The sequence below is a fragment of the Phalaenopsis equestris genome, unplaced genomic scaffold (assembly GCF_001263595.1).
Source record: "Phalaenopsis equestris unplaced genomic scaffold, ASM126359v1 Scaffold000791, whole genome shotgun sequence".
NCBI lineage: Eukaryota > Viridiplantae > Streptophyta > Magnoliopsida > Asparagales > Orchidaceae > Phalaenopsis > Phalaenopsis equestris.
This window is the reverse complement of record NW_018165231.1, coordinates 22,860-42,084: the sequence shown is the minus strand read 5'-3', so window position 1 is coordinate 42,084 and position 19,225 is coordinate 22,860. Positions and strand designations below refer to the sequence as shown.

Genomic DNA, 19,225 nt, shown 5'->3' with positions numbered 1-19,225 from the left:
AACATTGAGTGATTGCATCAATTTTCTTATGAACTTTTTGAAACAAAACTGTGTTCAACAATTAGAAGATATTTAAACCAATAATATTTAACATGTGTTTAATTAGTGTTGATTAAAGCCCCATCATAGTTCCAACTTATATGAATATATTTGAATGGATGTCTCCTTGATTCATTTACAATTTATCTCATTCATAACGACTTAGACTACTAATAAAAGTCTCCAATGACCTCCTAGACTTAACGTTCCGAGAGTAATTCAATACATGTTTTAGATATCGCATTGACAGCAGTTTGATGCAATAACTCAATCATAGCTATATGTGAAGTTTTACATTCAGATAAACCATATATATAAATTGATCATATTTTAATGTTTTATTATCATTGATCATCGCTCAGAAATACAAATACATAATGAATAAATAATATGGTTCGTAGTCATAATCCAATTTGTAAACTAACCAAAAAGATAAATTTTATTATCTATAAATAAGATATTATATTTTAAAACTTTATTTGCATAGTCCAAGAACCATGGTTTTTAAGGCCTCATAAGAAGAATACATAATATAACTTAACAAAATCTAAAAGATGCAATTGGTTCTTATACCAGCATGACAAAGCTTTAATCATAGTAATAATCCAAGAGACTTTTAAAATCATTAAAAAAATCATGCATATAAACTACCACATTTGCATGTTAAGCTAGAATGCATGGGAGTTCAATAAAAAACTAACCACCTTTTGTCTCTCCTCACATGTCAACCAAGCTAGATCCAAGGAAGGGTAAAAAGTTAATATTATGTATAAATAATAATAAAGGATTTCAAAAAATAAATAAATAAATCCTATCCAATCAAAAGGGTTAGACAATGCAAGGTTCACTATGGGGGCTCGCATAAATGCACATGTCGTATCAGTAACCAAATTTTTTAGTCCGGAATGTTGATCCTACAAAGAACGAGGGCACTAAACTTAAGAAAAGTTATAGCATTCTAGAATCATTCCTAGCCTGGAATTTAGATTGGGTTACTATAAATTACTTCTATAGTACCTAAAGCAAGTGTAAAGTATAAATCCTATAGAAATCTTATTTAACTAGTGTAACTTACTTCTATAGTACCTAAATCATGATACACATAAATTAAAAAAATAGTGATAATTTTATAAATAACAATATTTCATTGCTACGCATGTATATCCCAAAAAGAAACAATAATGCGAATTTAAAAACAAATTGCCCGTCTAAATTTGTGCAGAAATACCAAGTCTTAACTCATTTAGAAAAGAAAGAACAAGAGAGGGAGAGAGACGAAGCATAAGGCAGGAACAATGCATGCGCAACCCAGATAATATGCCCACAAACACTCACAACCGAAGCAAATGCAGCAAAACTAGCATTTGTAAGAAAACACACAGCAGCATATCAACAGAATCAAGAGCATAGCTATTAGTTTCCTCACAAATTTATTATTAAAAGAAAACAAAAAACTCTTATCATATATTAATATGTAAAGTCATTATGCTTATGAGTTTCAGCCTCTTCTTTTTTTTTTCTTTTGGAGAATAAAAAGCAAACAAAACAGGGGAAAAAAAAGACAATTGCAGCAAAATCCATAACGGTAGCACAAAAATAGGGGGAAGAAGAGTTTGAGGGGCAAAGTTCAGTAAGGTTAGGCTTTGGCAGCTGCCCCGAGAATGGGGAAATGAGCGGGATCCTCGAGAGAAGGAGCAGCGACAGAGGCGGTAGCCTGCCTTGGATAATCGCTTATGTATCCACCTCGCCCGCGGCCTCTTCCACCGTGCCCGCGAGAAGCAGCAGCTCCACCCCTCAAGTTATACCTCTCGCCATCAGCAGGCTTCAGAAACTCATTAATGCTCTGTGACTGCAATATCATCAGCATGCAAGTAACGAATGATCAATCAGGAAAATAACCGTAATTGAAAACTCAAGGCATTGCCAACAATATATATATATATATATATATATTAATGTGAATGAACAAAAAAAAAAAGTAAATCTTAAAACCTTATTAGGTATGACATTTAGATTATTCAAAACAAATGTGCAAATTTAACAGAAGTACTTCATAAATGGAAAAGAAAAAAAATCTGTGTCAGCATACTAGTCAGAATGGTCCAGAAAACCTTAAAAATAATATGCATTTAAAAAAGTGCAAAATATAAAAATTTAGACTGAAATTATCTCAAATTAGATATCTTACTGCTCTTCTTCTTAGGCGGTGTTTGGTTGCAACCAAGATTTATGTTAAATAGGATTAAACAAATGTAATAAATCTGATAAATTCGGATTTATCATACCAATGTGGGATGGAGATGAAACTCGCGAGCAACGACGGAATAAATCCGCCTCACAACATCGTGAAAAAGACGAAATGCAAGAAAATTCGATTTAACGAAGCATTTGATTTAATTTTCATTTTTTTAGTTTTTGGCTAGATTTAAGTTAAATCCATGGCTAAATCCTATTAATAGTACTACCAAACACCATATTAGTCAAATATCTAGAATTAAATTTTTTAGTTTGTAAATGGAGAGTAAGAAAATAACATGCTCAATACCTTGCGAGATTTCTCTTCCCTTTCAGAGATATCCTTTTTCTTGCCCTTGTCATTGTCTAATTTCTACAGTTAACAATAAAAATTGGGGAACAGATAAATACATAACATGCAATCAAAAAAATAAAATAAAATTGCAACATTAAAAGCAAGGGATATTGAAATACCACTTTTGCAAAATCAACCTCTTTCTTTTTCTCAATGATTTGCATTCCCTCGAAATCCTTGTCAACAACAACTTTCCTCGTCTCCACCTTAAGAGATTCCAAAGGCTTTCTCTTTTCTTGCAAAACTTTTTCATACTCAGCAAGAGTCATTTCCTTTTGGATGCATTTTTCAAAAGAGTTAGCAAAGAAAATCATTGTCATCCCTAGCCTAATCCTAAATAAAGAAATTACATGGTCTATAAATCATTACAAAAAAAACAATTATTTTCCTAAATTTTAAAAAAAATAATAAAAAATGTATACTTTGTTCATTACAACAACAAAAGTAATTTTTTGAACAACTATCTCATTAATCATAAAAAATTTAAACGAGTAAAATTGGGGTCAACAAAAATATACATGGTTGTCTTCAGGAACCTTAGAAGCATCTTCTGAAGCAATTTTTTCAGGGATTGGCTTTTCAGATTGTGCATCCTTGGGCTCTTCGGTAGTACTAGGGTCATCCCTGCAACATTTAAATTTTTAGAAGATCAATCCAAATAACATAGATTACATGTTATAAGATGACCACAAATTACAACCATCAATATAACAGTTGTTAGCACTATCCCATCGGAATTTTAGAATAATGGAAAACTAACATTGAATATAATCAAGGTTTATGTACCTTAAGCAATGGGAGAAGCGGACAGAATATAAGAATGCTATATTTTACATCTTAACATCTCTTCTATAATACAAAAAAACAATATATGAAACTAGAGTTGTGCAATAAGCTTTCTTAATTTCCAATTTCTAACCTTAGAATTCTACACATACATGTTGGATTTTTTTTTTTTTTTGGGTGTGTCAAATTTAAACATTAGTAATTCAATTAGTAAGTTAAACACAATGCAAAATTTCTTGATTTTCAATTTTAACCTTACTAAAATTTTTTTTTCATGTTGCATTGTATGCATAATAGCATATATGTTGCAGTTTGACTATACATATTCAATTATCACATCTATAGATTCAACGAGCATTTTTCTCAAAAAAAACCTAGTCTCACAACAATTAATAGTAAGAGGAGTTGGTCACCATTTATCCATTTCAAAATTATCATTCAAAAACAAAAAACGAAAATCAATATTGAAGTGGCAAAATTTACATATAATTCAATGAAAATAAAATATGCAAAGATGAAATGGAAAATAATAAAATTAAAATTAATGCTGCAAACCATAATAAATAGCAAATATATTGAATATATATGTTTACAATCTAACTTACTATATTAGATATATGAATTCATAAGAATTTTTCAGTTAAATAGTTTATTTATTTAATTTATAGAAATTAATAATAGCATCATTAAAAAATAGTATTAATTAGTGTATGCTTGAGGCACGCCGAAAAAGTGATTGAATTTCATGTGCATTTTGACTAGAATTTGCGAAGTTCAATCTCTCCAAACCCACAACGCCACTGAATAACATAAAATAACTCTAATTTTTAACATGTAACAGATAAAGTAGGAAATTGAGGTGTCAAAAATAGGGGTCAAGGCCTTCATCACAATGACCTAAATACAAACTGTATTTGTGTTGTTCAATTAATGGCATTTATTGCATAATAATATGCCATGTATATTATAAATGGTAGATCAAGCTAAAAGAAAGTAACATATTTTACATCTCAACTTCTCTTCTATAATGCATACAAGAATACATGAAACTCGAGTTGTGCAAATTAGCTGTATTAATTTCCAATTTCCCTTGAATTTTATTGAGTTATGTTTAAACATTACTAATTAGGAATTCAAATACAATGCAAAATTTTTTATTTTGCAACTTTTCCCTTGCTAATATTTTCATGGCATTCTTTTGGCATTTTATGCATAATGGCATACGTTTCAGTTTTCACCATATAAATTCAATTAGCAAAATTAAAATCAACAATAATTTTTCGCAAAAAATCTATTCTACCATTAATGATAAGAAGCGTTAGTCCCCCAATTTATTCTTTTCAAAATCATCATTCAACAACACAAATTGAAAATTAAAGTGGAAAGATCTATATATAATTCAATGGAACTAAAATATGCAGAAATGAAATGGAAGTAACATAATAATAAAATTAATGATGTAAAACATAATAAATAACAAATAAATATTAACTATATGTTTAAAGTTTAAATTTGATATATGATATTCATATGAAATTTTTAGTTAATTATTTTATTTATTTTATTTATTTAATTTATAGCAAATAATAATAGCATCACGTCATTATTTTTTTAAAAAAGGTAGTAATTAGTGTAAGCATGAGGCACACCAAAACAGGGGTTGAATTGCATGTGCATTTTGACTAAGATTTTCATCCGAAGTTCGATCAATCCATGCCACAATGCGAGCGCACAAAATAACATAAAATAAATCTAATTTGTAAAGTGTAATAGATAAATAAGGAAATTGAGAAATCAAAAACAGAGGACAATGCCTTCATCACAAAAACTTGAATACAAACCGTATATGAGTTCTTCAATTAATGGCATTTATTTGATTATATACTGCCTTGTATATTATAAATGGTAGATCAAGATTAAAGAAAGTAACGTATTTTGTATCTTGAAACATGTCTCGAAGTCACTTGGGCTAGCTTTAGTTGTTTAGATGATAGGCGTCCTTCAAATAATGTATTTGCTTTTGAGTGTACTTTCCCATGATTTACTCTTTCAACTTTTATATGAAAAATTACACTCATGCTTGCACAATATTTATTTGAACAATGTTAGCTCATATCAACTTATATTCATAAATATCAAAACATTTAACATAAGCTTAAGCTTATGTGCTTAATATTCTCCCACCTGCTGATGATGACGGCATACATACTTATGCTTATACATAAAATTTTTAAGGTCGATGTAGCTCCCCCTTTACAGATTACTTTTTAAAGTAATGTAAAGAAGTAAGAAGTATCGTGTGAGCATATAAAAGGAAAGTGCTTAAATTTGACGATGAAGGCAAACACAAGAGCATGTAAGAAACATAAACACAGATTGAGAATCAACTCACAATAAACAAACACATCTAAGGAACAACAAATCAATACAAAGACTAAACAAGACGAGTATCAAAGCTGTCCATAAAACAAAACATCTTACCAAATTACATGCTTCTTATGACACACCAAGGTTTTTGTGCTCAAAACTACTAAAAATCAAAGAAAATACAAACTCCAAGTTCAACGATCCTTGATCACGAGTAGGTAATCAATACATATAGTCTCTCATCATTAGAAATCGAAGATGCATTCAAATCAAAACTACTATTGCTGCCAACTCTCATTTTCTTGAGATATATGATTTGTCAATTTTCAAGTCAGGATAATAAAAGTGTTTCGTACGAGCATCCTGATAAACCTGAAAAACTTGTGGAGGTGGAAGGGCAGCAACTACTAGAAATATTTCATTTTGCATTAAAATAAAACAAATGTTACAAAATATGCATGAATGCACCTAAGAAGTACAAAAATGTGATCCATTCTCTACAAGTAAAAGAGAAAGAACACTATGACTCTCTACATGCTTCAAAATAAAAGAGCTGTGAAGAGCTAACTTGGCACATTTGTGTGCCACCCTATTACAAACACGAGATACCTGAAAAAAAAACTTGTCAAAAATGGGTAAGAAAGGCAAAGTTCAGAGCAAGAAATAGGTTTTGTTGTCAATTAACCTTCATCATGGTGCCTTGCAAAAGACGGATAATATTGTTATTGTCGCCTTCCACAATAATACTATTGCATTCGTACATCCATGTTTCACAAATCTGTTGGAAGTCGTAGGTGGCATTGAGCTCCACCAGTCCACTATCCCAATTTTACGAAAGTTGGCCCATGGCCACAAGCCCTCTTCCATGTTCGTCACGAATAATGGCAGCAACTACTCACTCATTATCATTTTTGTCAACGTGGACTCACTTATTCTGATTAAAAAGAATGGTGAGAAAATTATTGGTGAAAAGATCAGAAAAGTGATTGGGTTGGCCGTACTATTTAAGATTGTATTTGACTTCTATGATACAAGTTTAGACTTGAGCAAGAGCAAGATTTCGATGTTCCTTAGTTTTGGGGTTACGAATGAAGGTTGGTTTTCAATATATATTATAATCATATTTGTGAAACTAAACTATGTGTGACTCATGAAGAAAAACTAAAGGAATAAGAGGATTGAGGTTTATACCATCTTAGATTTCTAGTTTACCGTTATGCCCAAGCACGTATTAAAAAACATGAGTGTTTTGCATAAGCCCACTCAATAATGGTTGATGGTGGAAAAGGCAGGAATACACAAGACTCAAATTATATTAGTCTAGTTAAAAGGAGGATTGGATGGAAAAACATGCAGGCAAAATTCCTTTATTAAAAGCATGCATTCATGCAAGTCTTAATATTTGATCTTGACTTACCAATGGCAAACAAAGGAAAGAAAAATGATTCGTTCAATGACAATGAAATTTGAAAAAAAAAACTCAAAGAACTCCAAGCAGTAAGAGTTGCAAAAGAAATGAGAAATTGATGTGTGGTACCATTAAAAATATTATAGATGGAAGAGGATGGTCTTTCTTTCATTACCTATTTGGAGTCAATTATTAATGATCTACTAGAACGCTCAAAGGTCGTGCTGTCATCTACAAACCCGAAACAATGAATATGCTAAGAAAATAGATGATGACCCATAAGTTTCTTATATTTAATAGGCATCATTCCAATCATAACTATAATATAATCATCCATTACTTTATCGATTTTAGTTTTGTCACACATCCATCAAGCATTCCCAATTCCATCCTATTTATCAATCAAAGATATCTGTATTATCCGGCACTTGAATCCATACAACTTAATCATTCTCATTGTACTTTTATAATATATCCCAATTAAAGTTACATTTTATATGCTCAACCTTTATTCTAATTATTCGAAGTATTTTATCTTTTATACATTTTCTATGTTGTTCTATAAATCCATTTATTTAAGAGATGTCTCATCAATTACAACAATGCATTTACAAAATGTATAGACCAAAGCACCTCATTTTGAATTTCCTTCATAAAGATCTCAAAAACAAACACAAAAATATATTAGCATGCTATTGATACTTCATGAAATTCATATATATGTGATGCATTTGCATTTATTTTTTTTTTATATTCAATTCTTTATAGCAATCAAACAAATATAATCTAAGATCACATTTTCATCCGCATTTAATTTTCTTAAAGTTGTATAATATATGTGGCATGCATGTATAAAGAACCTATATTTTTTAGTGTATATAGGAATTTATATACACTCGTGTGGTTACAAGTGTTACTATGAGTAAACTCAAAATCAACTTGAACTATATGTATATGTACACATGTGGTTACACATAAATTTCAACGTCCTCATCATTAGCTTTATCCCAATATATGAATCTATGAATCCCCCTTTTCATGTATTCATCTTGAGTGTTACATGTTACTATCATTAGCTTCGATTGTTATTTATGATTTCTCGTTACATTTGTTCCTATTGAGGGTTGCACAAGTACTAGATCCATTATCTGCAAATCATTTTAAACAACTTCCAATCAGAATATCATATGCATATTCCTATCTTACCTAATTATCAGACAGTATTTAACAAAATTTAAAATGATGCATTTTCTACCCTTGTCAAAAATGTATTAACTAGCTCTATTTTAAGCTTGCTTATTTTTGATAGATATCACTATAACCATTCATATAATACAATTATTCCTTAATTTATAAATTCTATTTTAGCTACATATTCATCTAACATTCTAATTTTGTCATACTTCCTTATCAATCAATGACATTTTACTATCTAAAACTTGAATCTGAACAGGAAACCATCTTCATTATAGTTCTATAAGATTTATCTTTAGATCTTGATGAAATCCTCTTGATAAGCATGAGGCTACTATATTTTAGCAATTAAATCTTATAGAAACTATATCCTCATTTATATTTCCATTCAGAATTAATTTACCTAAACCTCGCACCTAAGTATAACTTCATCTATTAATAATATTAATTGATAATTATTAAAAGCAAGTCCACAAAAATTCCAAATTATATGCTCATTATTTGTTCCAAGAATTAAAATCTTAAATATTTTATACATTATCAATGTTGTTCCAACATTCCATTTATTTCAATAGAAGTCTCATCAATAATCTCTCAATGCAAAGAACAGAAAAATATGAACAAAAACTAAATTAAATACACATTATTTTCACGTCCCAATAAAGGAAAGTATGAAGAAGAATAAAATTAGCTATAATTCATTGTATTTATAACCTTAAAAAAATTTAATGCAATGATGAGTAAAATAATTTCACATCAAATAAAAAAATTAAATTGAAAAAAAGAAACCATACCGCTCCGAGCCACCATCTCCATTGTTTGGATTGTTGACAGTCAGCTCTTTCTCATCAGCAGAAGCTTTCTTGGTCTCAGATGCATTCCATCCATTATTAGAATCATATCTGCCAAAAGCTCGTCCACCATCACGGCCGCCCCTCCGGCCCCTTCCACCATATCCTCTTCCTCGACCCTCTGTGAATCCACGATTTTCCCCATCACCCACATAACTCCTCTCGTAGCTTTCTCCATCCTTAAACTCCCTCTTTCTCTGGTTGCCCTCACCATCCCGAAACTCCCGCTTCTCCATACCAGATACATGTTCCCTCAACCCACGGTTCTCACGATCCGCGCCATATCCCCTAAACCCACGGTTCTCTCCCTCCTCGCCATCTGGTCCCTGATTCTCCCCTCCAAACTTTCTACCGTCGTATCTGGGCGGTCGACTCTCACCATAATAGCCCTTTTCCTGGAACTCGCCTTCCTCCTCTCTACCATCTCCCGCATTCCCATACTCCATCCGGTTCCTGTTACCAAGTGCTGTAAAACCTCTCCCCCTTCCACGGCCTATTCCACCTCTAGCACCACGCCCGCGAATGCGCTCACCACCAGATTCACCACTGTAACCTCTATACAAATGCTCTAGCTGATCAGCAGCATCGCTGCCACCAACATTACCAAATCCACCCCTTACGAGACCCCGGCCCCGGCCACCCCTCCCCCGGCCTCCCTCTCCCCTCACTGGAAACGAAGAAAACAAAAAACAGAATATGAGCGCACGCACACAGACAAAGTGAAAACCAAACCCCAATGAAAAAATCTAGAGAACCCCAAAAAATGAAACAATAACCCTTACCGAACTCGCTGGGCGCAAGAAGCTTCGAAGGAAAGCCATTGGGTTCTCTCTTCGGCTTTGTCTGCTCAGTTGCGGAGGGCAGCGGAGCAGGAGCCGGCGTCTTGGCCTCCACCTTGGCGAGGAGAACTGAAACGTCGTCTCCTTCGTCATCATCATCGAGAAGAGTGAAGGGGTTGTCCTGGCGAGCCATATGGACTGCAAGAGAAAATAATCCTACCAGGTTTCAAGATGAACGTACCCTTCGCCCAACCCCAGACTTGTTCCTCATAAAAACACTACAAAAGGCATCATCCTTCCATGGCAATCCTCTCCGGTATCTTTGTAGCCACCACCGCCGCTTGTTTGCCTTCTCTGGTCTCCCTCACGCAAAATAGGGTTTCAAGTTGCACATAAAATAGGGGAAAGGTCTGAAATAGTTGCAATTCGCGAAGTCGGTGCGGTGTGCTTCGTGTCGCGCGTGCGATTTTATGGTTCTCCGTGGGCCATATCATTGTTGGCCTCACACGTGTGCGGATTATTTTGTTCTCCAATAAGGCCCAAGTTGGATCCTAAATTGCAAGCATAGTTTGTGTTCGGGGCACCTTCATCTTATCCAATTTATTCAGATAAGCAGCTGATTAATAATTTCGGATAATTTATTTGACTGTTTGGTCTGTGCGTTTGGAAAACAACTGATTCTGAATAAATGACAGTTCTACTCCTATTTTGGATAAGTTGTTTGATTTGTGTTTTGTGAACAGCTGGTTTGCAGTTTTTTTTAAGTAAATAAACAATTTAAGATGCAAAATTTGTAAAGTTCTCAACAAAACTACAATGCGTGCACATTAGATATTTTAAAACCAATAAAATCTTTTCATAAGAGGACAAAAAAGATATACATCTCAAATAATAATATCATGAAACCTAAAAAAAGGAAATAACATGTTAAAATTACATGTAAAAAAATGACAATATTCATTTTACAATGTTGAAGCATGTCACGAGTAACGTTGCCCGGGTGTGACACGGTAGAACCTGATCCCGTGAAATATAGTTGTTTAAAATTTATAAAGTTGACTTTGTTTTACAACGATGCCAAAAACTTGATGTGTTATTTTTTTTAATAATAACGTTAAGCACTTAATGTTGGGATACTACGCAAATATACGCATCGTTATAAATTAATATAAAACTTTCTATTTAAGTTCCAAATGTCGATCCCACGAGGAAGGTTTAAATTTGAAATGATAAATTTACTAGGAAATTCGCATAAATCAAATGAAATTACTGTCATTAATTTTGAATGTGTAAGATACTATCGAAACTAAATTCTTAACTACTGGCAAAATTTAAATGCAAAGTTTAAAACAATAACTACTAAATTATGTTAATGTGATAAAATTTTTTAATATGAAAAAACTTCTTTCCCATTACAATGAGTTTTTGGTGAAATGAGATGAAATATATAGTTTAAATTTGTATTGTGTCAAATATGAGCAATTTTAATTCTCTACCCTGATTCAGTGTTATGAAAAATCATTCGCTAATCTTAAGTTTAGTTCATAAATCTGTGGCTAGGCTAGGAGGATACTCGCTTTCACTCCAAAGCTCCCACTTCCCTTCCCCTGAAGGTTAAGTCTTGTTTTAGTTTCTAACCACTAAGATCGAATTAGGGATTTTAGTCTGTCACCCCAAAAATCTCTAATTCTACACCCAACAATGTATATTTTCTTATTTATTTGGACTTAATTCCATGAATGAAATACTATTTCATGGAATTAAATGTGATTCTCGCTCTGTTATAGAGCTCATACTCCATTTTCCGGATCATATGTTTTCACAACATATTTTAACAATTCAATTGGTCAGATCGAAAAGAAAATTAAGAACAGAGTTGAAAAATAATCATAATTTATTTTATATTTTAACATTGGCACATCTGCATTATCTATTTATTTCACCATATCTTAGAGTAGGGAGAAAAATAAAGGAAACTACTCAGACTTCATGAGAAAGATACAACAAAACACAAATTTCATATATAAAAGAAAGTTCATACAATAATAATAAACAAACAACACTTATCTTATTCTCTCAAAACAAATCCCTTGTAGCCTCTCTTAGGAAATGTAGGAAGAAGAAATCTCTAACTTCTCTCCCTCTCCAGCACTCTTTAGAGAAGAATTTACACTTAAACTCACCATAAAAACCTGAAAACTATAGTGAAAATAACTAACTAATAGTGTGGAATGGAGTGGAAATCTGTTGAAAGTTGTGAAGTGGTATTAAAGGGGGTGAAGAGTGAGCGGAGGAGTGCGAAGAGGAGGAAGAGAGGGCCTTTTTTGACTAATTTCGGCTCTAAATAGAGCCTAAGGTCGGTTCTCCAATAGGTGCATCCAAAAACTCTTTAAAAGGTGTCCAACTTCATCGAATCTTCTAGAAAATGGGTCTGCATTGACAGTTAATTAAGTTTGTGTTCTCTGTCAAACGACGTCGTCGGCGCCTAGTCTGGCGCTGTCGGAGCTGAAAAATTCTTTAAAAATTTTTTATTCCAAATTTCATTATTTTTGCTTCCTTTTTGCTTCAAGTCCTAAAAATCAACAACCTGCAATAATAAATAAAAATACCTTCCATTAAAGTGCAATATCACCAAAAATGAGTATAAAATATGGGTCTAAAAATGTATATATTTTTGGTGTATCAACATTCATATGAGACTTTAAACGCAATTAATAATAGATCCAAAAACCCATATTCTAACTATTATAAACTAGGTTATAAGAACCGCTCTAGATTTTAACTTCTAGATTTCTATATTTTAGTTCACTAAATACAATAGCATAACTTAAGAAAAATGTAAAATAACTCCAGTTAATACTAAATGTGTAAGAATATCTAGCAGTTAAGTCTAAGATTTTTGATTCTCTATTCTTTTCAAGGAAAATTGCAAATTATTCATATTAAAGTCAGTTAGAATATTCATATGAAAAAGAACTTCATGAAACTTTACTAGTAAATATGTTAATACTGAAATATAAGTTTAAAAAATGTAGTCGAGTCTTCTTCTTTAAGTTGATCCAAGTGAAGCCAATTTTTAATTAGACATCTCCTGAAGTTTCTTCCCATATTTTTTTTATTTCTTTTTCCTTTTATTTTCTTTTTCAGGATCATTTTCAATCCTTTTTCTTTTTATTTCTTTGCTTTGCTGCTGATATGGGGTAGAAACAGGGTGAGTAGGAAACTGAACTGAGTGATCACCCCTCATATATCTGACCATTGCATCATCATAAGCAGCATCATATTCAAACTTTTCTCTGGTCAAATCATCATTGTGTGCATTTCTGACCTCCATATTTTCTATTCTACTTCCCATTCTCAAGATATCTCCCTGTTGGATCATCATATGCTCCATAGGTTCTTGAAGAGTAGGGGCATTAGAAGTAGTGGTTGAAGTAGAAGCAATATCCCTAGTCTACTTCTAGATCTCCATCCAACATGAGATTCATAAGTCTTAATATCGGCAGGGGCACAAGGGTTTTGAGGTTTCTCTCCTCATCCATTCTAAAATCAACTCTTACATGTTCACATAGTGTGAAGATCAGGGCAGGGTGTGCCAAACCACTAGTGGTCTCTCCCAAAGCAATAGAACGAGTGTTTCTATAAATAATAGAGCCTACATCTATCCTCATCATCTGATGGATGCAGAAGTTCAAGATAGCTCTATCCATTGTAACCTCACTATGATTATTTTTTGGTATCATTCTCCCAAAAATAAAGTAGTGTCAGGCCTTAAATACTAAATTTAACATAGAAAGAGGAAAGTTTACCTTAACACCATTCTTCACTTTCCAAGCTCCTCTTCCATCAGTAAGAAAAGAAATAACCTCATCTAAGGCCTCGTTCGTAGCAGAAAATGATTTGTACTGACAGCTATACACATCTTCTAACTAATAAAATTCATTAATCTTACTTGAAGTAAATTCCACCAACTTCTCACGAACAAACACATAGTCTTCAGAAGTCTTCTTAAAATTGGCATAGAACTTCATCACTACACCAATAATAGCCTCAGAAGTAAAGTAACAAAAAATTTTCCACTATCGAGCATTGATTAATCTTTCAACTTTTCCTCCCGGATTTTTAAATCCTCGATCCAGAAACACTTTTTTAGTTGTAAGTAGACTATTGAAACAAATGTTGGCTTTGTAATTGACAAACTTTCAAACTTTTGTTCATCAAAATCCACTTTTCTCTTTCCCTTACTCATTTTTGGTGCCATGGTAACCTATGAAAATTTGTTAAAATCCAAATAAATTTCCTAAAATTCTGAAAATCACAATGTAGAACATTTCAAACTTAAATCTACTAAGTAAGAGTTCTCCACTAAAGGATTTTCTCAAAAATCTTCAAAAAATTTTTCAAAATTTTGGATCTCATCAATGTAAGATAAATCCTTGGTGTAAATAAAAAACTTTGAGTTCAAATTGTAGCTCTTATTTAGAGAAGATGAAATCCAAACTTCATTTGCCTTAAAATCACCTCAAATCCAAGAAATAGTGAGCCCTAGGTGCAAAAACCAGAGGTTGAAGGTGACTAAAAGGGTAAAAATGGTGTTTTACTGTGCAAATCACCAATTTTTAATGGGTTTAGGTAGCTTTCGGGTCAAGGGCGCTGTCAGAGCCCATGTCGGCGTTGTTGGCACCAGTGGCCAAAAATTCATTTTTCTGATTTTCGCATTTTTTAACTTTCTTTCAACACACTCCGAAGTCTATTTAGTCTTATTGAAGATTAATTTTCATCTTAAAATAATTCACAAACAAAGATTTTCACAAACAACGCCAAACTAACTTTTATATATGAAAATACACTTTTTACAAATACATTTTTCTAATCACACTTTCACATAGTAAAACAAACTAAATTATAATTCAGCATCAAAATCAAGCCACAACACTAGAACCCTGACACAAAACTGTACACACAATCAAAGTTAATAGAGTTCCAAAGCAAAGTGAGTAAAGTAAAGTAGTAAAGTAAATCAAATCCGCAAAGTAAATCCAACACAATCACATTGAAACCATACTTACTTTAAACTAGTAGTGAGTCCAACTTCTTCAATTATTCTGCTTCATTTTCAATACTTTCTCCTCCTCTAATATCTCTCATAGACTGGTAATGGACATAAAAATTGTAGAAGGGTCGGTACGGGAATTGATCAGTTGAATTTTCATCGATCCATCCATATTTATTGAACATATGCACCAATCCTGCTTCAACCGTTCTAGTATGATCAAAGTTCTCCTTCATCCTCCAGTCTAGGTGATAAAAAAGGTAGGTAAGATTCCCTATTGCATTCATAGTACTCTGAAGTTCTCTTTCTATTTTCTTTATTTTCTTCTCCAAAGTTATTGAACTTTTAGCTGTTTGTGGAATTAATGGTGTTGAAGAACGTGATGAATGATCCATGATAATATCTAATGCTTCGTTCTCATTCCCAATATAATTTTCATCAATAGGAATCATGGGCTCCCAAGGTAATAATACTTTTTCCCAACTTTCATATGGCACTTAAGTTATGGCACTTAAGATTTACTGCAAAGTAAGAAAATTGTGGAAGGATGCCCCAGTTCGTATATTGGCTCATTCATAATAATACCCATAATAGATTTGAAAATAATTGGTTCTACATCAATGGGCTTTTCTATTTGAAAGCAATAGTTTAAAATGACACTTTCTCTTGTAACTCTACTAATCGTCATGGTAGGGAGTAGTTTTGCAAATATGAAGAAAGTGCAAATACGAAGAAATGCCATTATTTTGATATTGGATCAAGCAATGAAGCGGAAAAACTAACGTATCCCTTATCTCTAATTTCTCAATTATCATTTTTAACTGTCAAAAGTTATATACATCTTGGATCATATCTCTCGTTGGTATAAATTTTGTATAATGACAGGTTGGAACATTTTCTATCATATACAAATCATTAATTTGAGCCAGAGTAAATAATACAACCTTACCTCGAACGAAGACGACTCCTTAGGTAATTCCATGTAAGTTAGCATAGAATTCCTTTATTACTGGTACAACAACTGCAGCGGTAGTGTAACACAGAACTTCCCAATATCTCTGTACAATGATTTTCTCAATCTGTGAACTTGGACTACTCAATCCATGATTGACAAAACCTCTCTCCTTGGTAAGTCTCTTCTTTGTGACAACCTTATCATATAATATATGAGCGTCAAAACTGATAAAGTTTCTTCTATTGAAAACTCTATATCTTGAAGTATTTCTAGAATTGAAAACCATGGAATTAGAAATTTAGAAGTTTCTGGTCGTCCAAGGCGGTTTTTAGGCCTTTAAAAACACTTCTCAATGGTTATTTAAGAGCGAAATCCCGCCAAAGTCTGCCAAATACGTCTGAATCGCACGAATTGCTCTCGGCACTGTCGGCGCCATGGCCCTTGTAGATGAGCGTCGTCGGCACCAGAGGCCAAACTTGTGTCACTTATTTTTTGTTCAATTTAATTCCAAAATTTTCCTCCAATGTCAATATTTGTCTTAATTTATGATATATAAAATTATGTAGCACTCAAAAATATTATTATTTCCTAAAAGACACTTATTAAAAAAAATAGTAATACATAGATATATATATCCATAAAGCAGTTGGTTTAACGTCATCTGCCCGACATACCATTTGATTAGTTGGGTTGACTTAACATAGAAATTTCTTTAAATTGTGGTATGTTCCCTTCATAATAATATTTCAATCGATGTTCATTAACTTTAAATATCTTTCCAGTTTTAGGATCTTTAATAATAACAGTTCCATATCGATAAACTTTAATCACTTTAAATGGTTCAAACCGTCTGGATTTCAGTTTTCCTGGAAATAATCTCAATCTTATATTATATAATAAAACTTCTTGTTCAGGTTCAAACTTCTTTTTAATAATTTTCTGATCATGTCATATTTTCATTTTCTCTCTATAAATTTTTGCATTATCATATGCTTCATTTCTAATCTCCTCAAGTTCATTGAGTTGCAATATTTTTTTCTCACCAGCTAAATTCCTTAATAGCCCAAAATGTTTTATGTTTCAATTCTACTGGTAAGTGACATGTTTTTTCCAAAAAAAAAGTTTATATGGGGATATTCTTATAGGAGTCTTATAAGCAGTATTGTATGCCCATAATGCAATATATAATCTAGGAGACTAATCCAATTTATAGAGATTTACAGCTTTTTCTAAAATTTGTTTTATTTCTCGATTTGATATCTTTGCTAGACCGCTAGTTTGAGGATGATAAGCAATAGAGAATATATGCATAATATCATACTTTTTAATCAATTCTCGATTCTCTTATTCTTACAATGGGATCCTCTATCAATAATAATTACTATCGGTATTTCATATATTGTATAAATATTTTTATTTAAAAATTTAAAAACACTCCGAGCATCACATTAAGGTACAACAATAACTTTAATCCATTTGAACATATAATCAAAAGCAAGTAATACATATAAATTTTTAATTGAAGGTATAAATGGTCCCATAAAATCTAATCCCCACACATCAAAAATTTTAACTTCCAATGTGTAATTTAGAGACATTTCATTTCTTCTAGAAGTATTTCCTACTCGCTAACATCGATCACATGTTTTAATATATACATTAACATCTCTAAAAATAATAGGTCAGTAAAATCCAGCTTGCAAAATTTTATATACAGTTCTATTTGTTCCAAAATATCCTCCAAATTCAGAATCATGACATCTTTCAATTATTTGTTGAGTTTCTTTATAAGACACACACCTTCTAATAATTAGATATTTACATTGTTTATATAAATATGGGTCATCCCAAAAATAAAATTTTGAATCGTATATAAATTTCTTTAATTATTGATTATGAATATCTGGTGGTAAAATATCACTTACAATATAATTTACTATATCGGCATACCACGGTATATTTGGTTCATTAATATTATATAATTGTTCATCAGAGAAATTTTCTAGAATTTTATTTGCAAAATTAGTTAATATTTCTTTTTTCTAGTCTATACAAATGATTAACTATTTGATTATCATTTCCCTTTCTATTAACTACAATAAAATCAAACTCTTGCAATAGAAGTATCCATCTAATTAATATTGGTTTAGCATCCTTCTTTTCCATCAAGTATTTGATAGCAGAATGATCTGTATGCACTATACATTTAGTTCCAATTAAGTAAGTTCTAAAAGGTTTAATTTATCAAAGGCATAAATAATAGTTAATAACTCTCTTTCAGTAGTAGTGTAATTAATTAGAGCATCTTTTAGAGTTTTACTAGCATAATATATTACTTTAATAACTTTGTTGTGCATTTTTCCTAAAACAACTCCAATAGCATAATCACTAACATCGCACATTATTTTGAATGGTTTCTCCCAATCAGGTGGAACTGTTATAGGTGCTGACAATGAATTTATATATGCTTAAAAATACAAGAATTTGATACTGCTGCTAGAAGATTTAAATCCCCGGCAACAGGTCAAAAAACTTGACAGCGGTTATAGATTTGATAAAGGTGTATAAAATATTCATTAATTGCAAAGTCACATTTATCAACACAAGTATACATATCGCTCAAGTAATACAGGGCTCTAATGGAGTCATGGATATCGATCTTATAGGGAGTAATATTCAAGGCTACAAACTAAGATTTAAAAAATCAATACTTAATCACAACAATATAGTTCAAATTGCATATTCGTCACTAATATACAATTGAAATAAAAATATAATTTTAATAAACTCTTAATTAACTAACTACTAAAAAAGTTTCTAATGTGAAGTTTAATATATAAGAAAACATCATTCTCCTTGTCAAGAAGTTTAAGTGAATGGATAAATTTGAATGGATAAATTGAATTAGTTCAAATTGTATTGTGCTAAATATGAGCATACCTATTCTTTACCCTTTAGATTATAATTGTTCAATTGAATTAATTCAAATTGTATTGTGCCAAATAGGAGCATACCTATTATCTATCAATAACTAGTTTGTATTATAATCCAAAGGGTATTATAATTGTTCATCAATAACTAAGCTATTTAAATAGCTTTTTATCAATAACCACAAAATCAAATTCTTGCATCAAAAGTATCCATCTAATTAACATTGGTTTGGCATCCTTCTTTTGCATCAAATATTTAATAGTAGATATTTA

General features: G+C 31.7%; 1 protein-coding gene across 3 annotated transcripts; it reads right to left on the bottom strand.

Annotated features, from left to right (window-relative positions):
- Nucleotides 1-1,515: 1,515 nt before the first annotated feature.
- LOC110031237 (RGG repeats nuclear RNA binding protein A-like) lies at nt 1,516-10,444 on the bottom strand. Of its 3 annotated transcripts, none has more exons than XM_020734349.1 (6): nt 10,018-10,444; nt 9,179-9,902; nt 3,148-3,253; nt 2,752-2,901; nt 2,585-2,647; nt 1,516-1,888 (listed from the first exon to the last, which is right to left on the bottom strand). In XM_020734349.1, the coding sequence occupies exons 1-6, from the start codon at nt 10,205-10,207 to the stop codon at nt 1,676-1,678; spliced, it is 1,446 nt and encodes a 481-aa protein (XP_020590008.1). In that variant the 5' UTR covers nt 10,208-10,444; the 3' UTR covers nt 1,516-1,675. The 3 variants fall into 3 exon arrangements, with proteins under 3 accessions (XP_020590008.1, XP_020590009.1, XP_020590006.1); XM_020734350.1 differs by having other exon boundaries at nt 1,517-1,888; nt 2,767-2,901; XM_020734347.1 differs by having other exon boundaries at nt 1,517-1,888; nt 2,749-2,901; nt 10,018-10,443.
- Nucleotides 10,445-19,225: the final 8,781 nt, after the last annotated feature.